The following is a 10575-nucleotide window of genomic DNA, read 5'->3' as shown; positions in this document are numbered from 1 at the left end:
TAGTAGCAGCCACATGTTCCCTATTCCTGCTTTAAACAGTGCTATATAAAGCTGTTACATAGCCTAATTCTATAGTAAAGCACAAGATACAGACCTAAAGAGACATGGGATAAAATATGAATGGGAAATATACAGGAATCCTTCCTTTCTTATTCAGCAATACTATGCACCTTGAGAAAATGAGTACCGGTACTCTGAAGATGTCCTGGTGCCGAAATGCCATTGAGACAATGAGTGAAGTGAACCTGCTCCTCAATCCTTCAACCTCAACTGCACCTTAGCAATGGGATGCAGGGATAACCTGATTAATCACCATAGGCAACATGACCGTCACCAGAGACTGGATTTGTGACCTCATCTACCCATTGTGACCTCACATTCATAGGCTGTGGCTGTGACTGCCTGGGAAATCCCACCCCCAGTTTACTTATAACTGCAGAAAAGACTTGTATCTGTTAACTGCCAGCTCTACAGTACTTTGGGTTACCTGCTAAACTTACTTTTTAGCAAATTGGCATGTGCTGTGTCGTGGTCCTATAAAGGAAGCACATGTCTACAACAGGCACCAAAGCTAAACAAGCTACAATCATCAGAGCGAAACACGTAATTCGTATGGATGCCAGTGGCAGAATTAAACCCAATCTTAAATACCACTAAAATCAATGGAAATTTAAAGTGGTCAACTTTAGCTGACTCATACTCATTAAGTCTAAAAAGCTGAGCTCATTGTAGAACCAGTGTGGTGTAGTGGTTAAGAGCGGTAGTCACGTAATCTGGGGAACCGGGTTCGCATCTCTGCTCCTCCACATGCAGCTGCTGGGTGACCTTGGGCCAGTCACACTTCTCTGAAGTCTCCCAGCCCCACTCACCTCACAGAGTGTTTGTTGTGGGGGAGGAAGGGAAAGGAGAATGTTAGCCGCTTTGAGACTCCTTAAAGGGAGTGAAAGGCGGGATATCAAGTCCAAACTCTTCTTCTTCTTCTTAGTGTGTAGACTTATGGGCCATGCTACACATGACAAGATGTCACATGAAGAAATATAAATCTCCACTCCCCCCATTTTAAAAAAAAACCTGGCTGCTGGATGGTCTAGTTGAGCCTGTGGTGCACTGGGAAGTGGGATTTAACTTGTTCCACCCCCAATACTATAGCCCTGTTGAAAATCACCTTTCCCCCCCCACCAAAGCTATTGCATTGGGATGGGAGCTTCCCTCCCTTTCCTAAAGGCAGTTGGCATTTTTGTTGAGACCATGGAATGAGAGGAAAAGGCTACCCCATCCACGCCTCCCCATCCCCTTGTGCTCCTATACTGAAAAAGACTCAATACCTACAGTGAAGAGTAATGGGACCACACGAGGGCAGCACAAGCACAGGAAAGGAGCCTGTAACGAGAAGGACGAGGGTGGGATTTCTTTAATGGAGGAGAACTGGGATTCCCAGCATGCAACAATTGGATAGCTTTATCCTTCAAATCCCAAGCTATTGAGAAGAGTGGCGGAAAATGACAGACCAAAGGGGGGGGGGGGATGCACCAAAGAAACAGGTACGGACCCCTAAAGCTTTTGCCAGGATCCCTGCTCTATTCATAAGTTAATTAAATTTCTAACACTCTTTACCAGGGCGCTAAGAAAATAACAGCCCCGGCTCCCAGTATTCAGATACTTTCCTGTTTCACTTCTTTGGCAGAGTGGATCACAGTCTTACCAAACTGAAAATCAGCAAAGGAGAAGAACATCAAGAAAATGAATGTGCATATGTGTATGTGTGTGGTTTAGATTTCAAAAAATGTATAAGACCCCTGCTCCTATTACTTTAACAGCTGACGAACCCCCAGGACATGAAAAGCTTCCCTTATTGATCTCTGCAGATGGAGCTCCTGTTAAAGTTACTCAAGGATTATTTCCTCTTAAGCAGCTGGCTATCTAATGTATGCTTGTTTTCCTATAGAGCCAGAGCAGCTCGTTTTTTGAGAAAGGTTTCTAACCTTTTTTTAGCTGTAAACTTTGAAGGAAGCAACAGTGTTCAAAGTCTGCGCGGCACAAGCAAGCTATGACGACACTTTCAGCTTTGGGAGGGAGGCAGAATTGAGTTTTACCTTCCCCGGAACTTTCACTTTCATTTGCTGTGCTATGCCAAAGAGGACAACCGCAGCAAGGAAGGAACGGTGAGTTTTCCCCCAAACTCTGAACCCTCCCTCAAATTAAATGTTGAGCCTGGGCTGTTGACTTGAAAGGCGCCTTGCTTCTTGTTCTGTACATACATGTCTCTTTTGTCCTCCCGTCGTCGCTGATCAAACAGGTTTGGCTGGGTTTACAGAATAATTAACAAACCTGAGCCAGGGCTATGGAAGCAGGGTGACATACTGTTTATAATATGCAATATATATACCTGTGTCAGGTGGAAGTGGGATAGGCACCCACAACACAACTTCTGCACTAGAAAATAAATTTGTTGCGCTTACCTGGGAGAAAAAACCCCATTGAATTCAATATAATTTACTCCTGAATACGGACAGACATAGTTGCTGCAAAGTTCTTTTCTTGCTTTTGCTGTAATTATCACAGCTTCCCCTCTAAGTTTTTGTCAAACAGACTTTGGAACTTGACCTGAATGTACCCAATATGCACACATAATGGAGTACTCTGTGGTATATTTGATACTCACAGAGCATGAAAAGGCAGGACATCACTTCAACAGAGCTGTGTGGAGATGGAGCATATTTGTTTTGTAGCAAAAGGAAAACTGAGCAGAATGGGGCCAATCTATTTTTATTATGTGACTCCTACCTATTTAGTATTCATTTTGGCGTGAGGTTGGGCTCACCTTTATTTAGAGGGAGGTAACTGATATTTGGGACACGGGTGGCGCTGTGGGTTAAACCACAGAGCCTAGGGCTTGCCGATCAGAAGGTCGGCGGTTCGAATCCCCGCGATGGAGTGAGCTCCCGTTGCTCGGTCCCTGCTCCTGCCAACCTAGCAGTTCGAAAGCACGTCAAAGTGCAAGTAGATAAATAGGTACCGCTCCGGCGGGAAGGTAAACGGCGTTTCCGTGCGCTGCTCTGGTTCGCCAGAAGCAGCTTAGTAATGCTGGCCACATGACCCAGAAGCTGTACGCCGCCTCCCTCGGCCAATAAAGCGAGATGAGTGCCGCAACCCCAGAGTCAGTCACGACCGGACCTAATGGTCAGGGGTCCCTTTACCTTTTTTTAACTGATATTTGCAACCACTGGTTCCCCTTGACATTATGCTTTTTTCCAGAAACTTGTCCCTCTTACTATATTTTTGGATGAGCATTTTAGGAATGTGGTATTGTTTGTTGTTTCATTCTTTTCAATGGCTTTTGATTTCCCGTTTGCATTTTGTCATTAAGTTGCTTAATAATAATAATAATAATAAATGGGTTGAGGAGTCTCCTTTTATGAAACTGAAATCGTTCTGTAAAATTATTGTGCATCCTTCAGCTCACAGCTCATGACACTTTGCAGAAACTGGTCAGCCCCATCTTTGCTTCTTCAATCCAATCAGAAGAGAATTGACTCCCCTTCTTTCTCCTAGAGACCATTTTTCCTCCTTCCGTAAACCTTTGACTGGGAGGGGCCAAGATGTCCAACAGTGTCTGCTGCAAATTGGTGGACTACTTGGACGAGCTCACAGAGGAGGAATTCAAGAGATTTAAGATGCACCTCGAAGACTACCCACTGGAGCAAGGCTACAAGCCGATCCGGCACTGTAAGATCGAGAAGGCTGACCTCACTGAAATAGCACGGCTCATGGTCAGGGCCTACGAGGAGGCAAAAGCATTGCAGATGACAGTCAACATCCTCGACCGAATAAATAGAAAGGATCTGTCGGCAAAAGTCAAACAAGAGATGCCAGCGTGTAAGTAAACAAAGGAGCCCCACCATTCCAGGCTTCGTACGTCTCTTGTCCAATTTGCTATGAATCCTGCGCTTCATCCATGTATCAAACATGCTTGAGAAATGCCCATAGAGTTTGCCCATGGAATCCTGGGAACTGCAGTTCAACCATCACAGAGGTACGAACTATGGCTCCCATAATTCTTTGGGCGGAATCCGTGTGCTTTAAATGTATGGTGTGGTTGTGAGCACCAAACGGTCTTCGCTCGTCTGCTGTGTGCCTGGGTGGGCAACAATGGATGGCCATCTCTCATGGATTCTTTAGCTGAGATTCCTGCATTGTAGGGGGGTTGGACAAGATGACCCTGCGGGTCCCTCCCAACTCTATGAATCTGTGATTCTAAGATGAAAACCTGTCTCTCCAATGCAGCAGTATAGGGCCTGCAACAGTCCTTGAAGGGCCTCATACTTGCAGTGGAGCCCTTGTCCTCCACGCCTGGTGAGCTCACTACTGTCCCTGATACCTCAAACTCATGCTTTATTCCCTTGCCTCCCTGGCAGCAGAGATTCTCCCTTCCTTGCCCATGGCGACATCACTGGGACTGCCACTACCTCAGTGCAGCTGACGAGGGCTTAGTGAGTAGCAGTGGCTGCCTGGCCCTTTAAAAAAGCGGCCACATGCTGTTCCCTGCTCCATATTGTATGATGGAGCCTCACAGTTGCAGGAAGCTGTACAGTGGTACCTCGGGTTACCGACGCCACTAACCCAGAAATAGTACCTCGGGTTAAGAACTTTCCTTCAGGATGAGAACAGAAATCGCGCGGTGGCAGCAGGAGGCCCCATTAGATAAAGTGGTACCTCAGGTTAAGAACAGTTTCAGGTTAAGAACGGACCTCCAGAACAAATTAAGTTCTTAACCCAAGGTACCACTGTACTAGCCTTGTGAAAAAGTCCAAACACATATGGAGGCTTAGCCAATGGGCAGCTACATACCACCATATTTGTTATGTGCTTCTGGGGGCTGGGGGCCCTGGCAGATCCAAGACTATGCCAGCTGTGACATTGGGTCTCCAGCAGTTTCTTATTGTGATATTTCTATGTGACTGCAGCCCTCCAATGATGGGTGGAATTCTGCCCACAGAACAGCCTCAGACTTTATACTGCACATTTCTATTCCATGAGCCCTATATCAATGATGCAAAGTCTGGAGGAGCCCTAACTACTGCAATACTATGCAGACCCTGATCCTATTTGCATCAGTTTATTGATGGGACTTCCGCAAACGGACACTGTTCTTGTACATGCAGTGTAAGGGGAGCAAAAAGGGGATGGGAAATCTTCTTTCTTTTATTTACTTATTTTTAACAAGAGCATCCTTTTTTTAAAAACAACAGTTTTCCTGCAGCCTACAAAAGCAGCGGCCTCGACGAGGGAAGAAAAAAGAAAACGGGAAGAAAGGTTGCTGTCCAGTATCACTGACAAGTTTTGTGGGACTCAAAAGAAAGGTTAGTTTACGGGGACAAATAGAAGAAGACGCCTTCTGGAATGGTAATTTTGAAAATAATGTGCAATTTTAAGTTACACTTACCATATTATAATTATCAGGGCCTTTTTCTTCTTCTTAACAGCAATGATATAGTTATGAATATGAGTTTGTAATTATCATAAAAATATACCTGTAATATTTCAAGGAAGGCTTTCCTGGGTTCAACCTGAAATTATGCCCAAATCTACAAAGTTGTTTTTTGTTTAGTTTTTAGAACTTATCCTAGGAAGGAAAATGGTACATGTTTTTTTCTGGTTAGCAAAGGTACCGTTAAATAACATTCACTGTTCCTAAAACGTTGTTCTTCACCTTGAGATGTCTGTGCTCTGGAAACTGTTACCACTAAAGCAGTAGAACAGGTATAGGGAACAGTTGGTCCTCTGGGAATTGCTGAACTACAACTCCCATCAGCCTCAGGAAGCACGGCCAATGACCAGGGATGATGGTAGTTGTAGTTCAGCAACATCTGGAGGGCCAAAGGTTCTCAACCCCTAGAGTAGAAAGTCATTTCTTCAGCTGGTAAGGTTGTTTGCAAACTATTCTCCGTCTCTGTTTTTAGTGGAAGTCATACTGGATCCCAAGACAGCCTTCCCTACCCTCATCCTTTCTGAAGACCGGAAAAGTGTGTACCTGGGCAGCCAGGCCCAGGTTCTTCCTGACAACCCTGAGCGCTTCAATTTTTCGCCATGTGTCCTCGGAGCAGAAGGCATCACCTCTGGGACTATGGAATGGGTGGTAGAGGTGGGCAAGGCCAAAGCATGGGCCATCGGGGCAGTCCGGGAATCCATAGGGAGAAAATGGTACCAATGCATCAGAGTTACTGAGGGGTTTTGGGCACTGCAGCTGATTGAGGGAGAATACATGGCCTCTACCTCTCCTTCCACTGTCCTTTCACTGTGGAAATCCCCGCGACGGATCAAGATACTCCTGGAGTACGATTTTGAAATCCTCTCCTTTTATGACGCCGACTCCATGGAACTTATCTATACTTTCAACTATCCTTTCTCTGAGAGGATGTTTCCCTTTTTCCAGGTCTGGGATACTGAGATCCCCCTGAAAATCTCATAAGGGCACATTTTGAAGATGACTTAGGCTGCAATCCTGCACTAGGGCTGTGTACACGGTTCCTGTTTGCTCCGCAACCAGTGTGCTTTCATCACTGGCTTGGGAGCAGTGTGTACACAACATTAGTTACAATCCATATGTGGTTTCTTAGGAAATAATCACAATTTGATGCGTTTCCCGCCAAACCTGCCTGGATTCAAATTGAGGAATCAGGACAACCTAGTAATGTGTACACAGCCTTAGATGTGGCAAGAAACAGTGAATCCACCAACCAATTATGAAATTGAGCCGGTAATTTAAGGAGAGATTAGTTGGTGAAATGGCACCTCAGCTGGTTCCTGGTACCGACCAAAGAGGAATGGCTATGTAAATTATGTGAATATTTGGAGCTGTTCAAATTGATGGATGTAATAAGACTAAAGCCAATGAATACAGTCAAGAAGGAATGGAAGTGTTTGAATGATTATTTAGAAAGACAAGGTTCTAATGTAAAAATTAGGCTGTGTCTAGAATGACCTCGTGAATGGAAAAAGGGAAACATACATATATACATATCTATATATTAAGATGAAAATAATACTGAAATACAGATAAAATATGAAATGTGAAATTAAGTGTTGTGAGGGTGATGGAAGTCTATTGCTATTATTATTTTGTAAAATAGTGTTTATTGTATTGAAATATTATACTTTTCTTTATTCTTTTTACTGTCTTTTTTGCTTCCTCCCTTTTCTTCATTTTTTTCTTTCTCTTTATAGTATTCTTTATGTGTGGCTTGGTATTAATGTATTTACTTTGCAATAAAAAAAATTATCAAAAAAAGAAAAGAAAAGAAATGGCCCCTCACACACATTTGTTTCTTTGGCGTGTTTACTTGAGATTAAGTCCTATTGAGCTTGGTGGGTCTCCTAAGTTTCTGATGAGAAATGAATATGCTTACATTGTTCATTCCTCCACCCCAAAGAATGGCATGGGTTGCCTTTTAAACCTCTTTATCTGCTGTGAAATAAAAAAAACATTGAGGGGGTTTGCAAGACATTCTACTATGAAACGAGAAGAAATCCAAATGTGTAAAATGTTCTTGTTGTTTTTATACTTCAAGTTTAAAAATAGGGTTATGTGGAACAGAACACTGTGATTTTATATTTTTCACATGTCTGATTCAATCTGTCTTTTCTTTGGAGGGATATTTAACATTGCATCTCTCGGAGAAAAGGACAGTGCTTAGAGGCACAGTTGGCCCAATCAGTAAAGGTGTGTGGTTTTCTGTACATATTCATTTGCAGCCCACCACAACGGTGGTCCCCGGTGAGTGTCAAAGGAGGCAGCCATTTTGAGTTTCTCAAAAATCGAAAAACCACCTCAGAAAGCGGCTTTGTGTGAAAAACAAATGGCAGCTGCTGTGATTCTCTTCTCAAAATAACATCACCTCAACTAACAATACAGCAAACAAAGAAGCTATATTTTGGTGTCAGGATGGGTGACATGACTGAGAAGTGGCCCTGGTCAGTGTTGGTGCAGCACACCTACTTGGGAGTAAGTCCCATTCAACTCTGTGAGATTTGCCTCTGACAATTTGCTGTATTTCTCTCATATATTCCCCACCCCAGTGCAAAAGAGGGTAGCTTATGGGTATATTCGCTCCACCGCTCTTTAGCACACACGGGAGATTCCAATGCACCTTTGCACTTCCAATATTGGCTTGTGGTTTCAGTACTCTCAAATGCCTACTTCAGCAACACCTCATCTCTCATGGGAGAAAAAGCAGCTGCTTTGCTGCTAACAATATGTGTGAATGGACTGAGTCCATTCACAACAGTTATTTTGGATTTGTTAATATCCAAAATATTCTATAGGTATCAAGCTTCTAGTTCAGCATAAGGGTACCATCTCTATTCCCAGCCTATCTCCCTTTCCCTTTGTGGCTTCTTACTGTAGGGATGCTCCACCACCTCATTTCAGACTCTCTTCCTCTGAATTTTTTTTTTTTTTAAATCTTAAAGTCAACCATCTCCTTAAGCCAACATCTGTTCACCATGATTTTCCATGACTGTCTTCTTGACTTTAATATATATAAATTGCCACATTTGAGAGGGCGGGCAGGGGGAATTAGAAAACCTTTTGGCAACACAGCAGAGGACTTGTCCAGGTAGGTAGATTGTCAAGGTAACAATGGAATGCCTCCTTTGTGACATTCCTTGTTGATGACTTAAAAGTATGGAATCAAGAGGTGTCCGATGAAGGAGTTAGGATAGGTAGCAAGAGCCTGTGAGAGAGATGGCAAAGAGGAGATATAGAGAAGATACCTTGGGGCATATTTATTGTTTACATTCCCCTTTAGCTTACCTAGTCCATAAGATGTTACACGCAAGCAGCACCAACCTCAATGTGTTTCCCCTGCAAATTTGGATTAACCTGATAATCTGCTAAATGGGGCAAAATCAAACTCCAAACCACTCCTCTTGGGGTTGCAGGTGAATTGTTTTGAGGTGGGAAGATCACTCAACACTTTCAGTGACTCTCCTTTTCATGCCCATTACTTCCTCAATGCTTTTGTTTCTTTTTTGGCAATGTTAAATGTTCATCTTGTATCAAAACAATGTTTCCTCCTAGATTCAGTTTCTATGCAAGTCCATTGTGTGGAATAATTAAGTGATTAAGCAAATTGCATGTCTCCATCTGCTCTGCCACCTTACTGGACGTATACAAATTCACAAATGGATCAATGCCTTTCAGAAACGATATTTTTCCCTCTTGCTTTAGCCAGGGCTCCTTTGACTTCCTTGTTCCTTAGGCTGTAGATTATAGGGTTGAGCATCGGAGTAACGACTGCATAGAAGAAAGCCAGCATCTTGTCCTGGTTGGGCGAAGTGTTGGATCTGGGGCTCATGTAAGCAAAGATTGCTGTGCCATAGCAGAGGGCGACTACGGTCAGGTGAGAGGTACATGTGGAGAAGGCTCTCTGACGACCTCCTGAAGACTGGATACGTAGGATAGCACGGATTATATAGACGTAGGAAAGTGTGACCACAATACAGGGGATCACCAGCACAATGGACCCTGTCACCAGAAACAGAATCTCATTGATGGAAGTGTCTGAACAAGCAATCTTGATAACAGCCAGGACTTCACAGGCAAAGTGATTGATGATGTTGGAGCTGCAGAAGTGAAGGCGCACAGTGAACACCGTATGCAGGAGAGCATTGAGAAATCCGGCTGTCCAGGATGCTAGCACCAACTGCATACACACTGTCCTGCTCATGATGACCTTGTAATGCAACGGATGACAGACAGCCACATATCGGTCATAAGCCATGGCTGCCAAGAGGATAAATTCAATGCTTCCGAAGGCGAATGAGAGATAGAGCTGAGCCATGCACCTGTTGTAGGAGATGGTCTTGTAGCTGGTCAGGAAATGGATTAACAACTGAGGCACCACACTTGTTGTGTAGCAGATGTCCAGGAAGGACAGATAGCTCAGGAAGAAGTACATGGGTGTGCTGAGCCGTGGGTCTATGTGGATGGCCACGATGATGAGTGTGTTACCTGTCAGGGTGATGAGGTACATGAAAAGGACCGCTGCAAAGAGGTAAAGGTTGGTGTCTTGATCTTTGGAAAATCCCAGAAACACAAACTCCAGGACAATTGTTTGATTGTATTGCTCCATCACACACACAATGCTTGAGCTAAGAGAATGAAATCAGGATTGAAATGGGAAGTTTTGGAACAGGGATGGTTTTACACCTAAGATATGGAACTTGTCACCCTCCAGATGTTGTGGGACTCCTGTTCCCATCAGCCACAGCCAGCAAGGTCAGTGGTCAGGGATGGTGGGAGTTGTAATCCAATAACATCTAGAACAGGGGTCAGCAACCTTTTCCAGCCGTGGGCTGGTCCACCGTCCCTCAGACCACGTGGGGGGCCAGACTATATTTTGGAAGAAAAAAGAACAAATCCCTATGCCCCACAAATAACCCAGAAATGTATTTTAAATAAAAGCACACATTCTACTCATGTAAAAATAATAGGCAGGCCCCACAAATAACCCAGAGATGCATTTTAAATAAAAGGACACATTCTACTCATGTAAAAACACACTGATTCCCGTG

At 43.9% G+C, this 10575-nt stretch overlaps 2 protein-coding genes across 6 annotated transcripts; one reads left to right on the top strand and one right to left on the bottom strand.

Moving 5' to 3' along the window:
* Positions 1–1400: 1400 nt before the first annotated feature.
* Positions 1401–7302, top strand: LOC114581777 (butyrophilin subfamily 1 member A1-like). Of its 5 annotated transcripts, XM_028702341.2 has the most exons (5): positions 1401–1541; positions 1685–2162; positions 3459–3876; positions 5250–5360; positions 5961–7301. In XM_028702341.2, the coding sequence occupies exons 3-5, from the start codon at positions 3600–3602 to the stop codon at positions 6467–6469; spliced, it is 897 nt and encodes a 298-aa protein (XP_028558174.2). In that variant the 5' UTR covers positions 1401–1541; positions 1685–2162; positions 3459–3599; the 3' UTR covers positions 6470–7301. The 5 variants fall into 5 exon arrangements, with proteins under 5 accessions (XP_028558174.2, XP_077773363.1, XP_028558175.2 ...); XM_077917237.1 differs by lacking the exon at positions 1685–2162 and having other exon boundaries at positions 3553–3876; positions 5961–7302; XM_028702342.2 differs by lacking the exon at positions 1685–2162.
* Positions 7303–9188: 1886 nt separating this feature from the next.
* On the bottom strand, positions 9189–10133 carry LOC114582088 (olfactory receptor-like protein OLF3). The gene has a single exon (XM_028702866.2). It carries the CDS (start codon positions 10131–10133, stop codon positions 9189–9191), a length of 945 nt encoding a protein of 314 aa, XP_028558699.2.
* Positions 10134–10575: the final 442 nt, after the last annotated feature.

The sequence above is a fragment of the Podarcis muralis genome, chromosome 13, assembly GCF_964188315.1.
Source record: "Podarcis muralis chromosome 13, rPodMur119.hap1.1, whole genome shotgun sequence".
Taxonomy (NCBI): Eukaryota; Metazoa; Chordata; class Lepidosauria; order Squamata; family Lacertidae; genus Podarcis; species Podarcis muralis.
The sequence above is the reverse complement of the archived record's forward strand: the minus strand, read 5'-3'. Positions and strand labels throughout refer to the sequence as shown.

What these genes read in the sequence shown, in the direction of transcription:
- LOC114582088 (XM_028702866.2), bottom strand. Translation starts at nt 10,133, where the DNA reads ATGGAGCAATACAATCAAACAATTGTCCTGGAGTTTGTGTTTCTGGGA.
- LOC114581777 (XM_077917237.1), top strand. Translation starts at nt 3,600, where the DNA reads ATGTCCAACAGTGTCTGCTGCAAATTGGTGGACTACTTGGACGAGCTC. An exon ending in CAAACAAGAGATGCCAGCGT is followed by an intron (nt 3,877 to 5,249) that starts GTAAGTAAACAA and finishes TAAAAACAACAG; the next exon opens with TTTTCCTGCAGCCTACAAAA. An exon ending in TTGTGGGACTCAAAAGAAAG is followed by an intron (nt 5,361 to 5,960) that starts GTTAGTTTACGG and finishes CTCTGTTTTTAG; the next exon opens with TGGAAGTCATACTGGATCCC.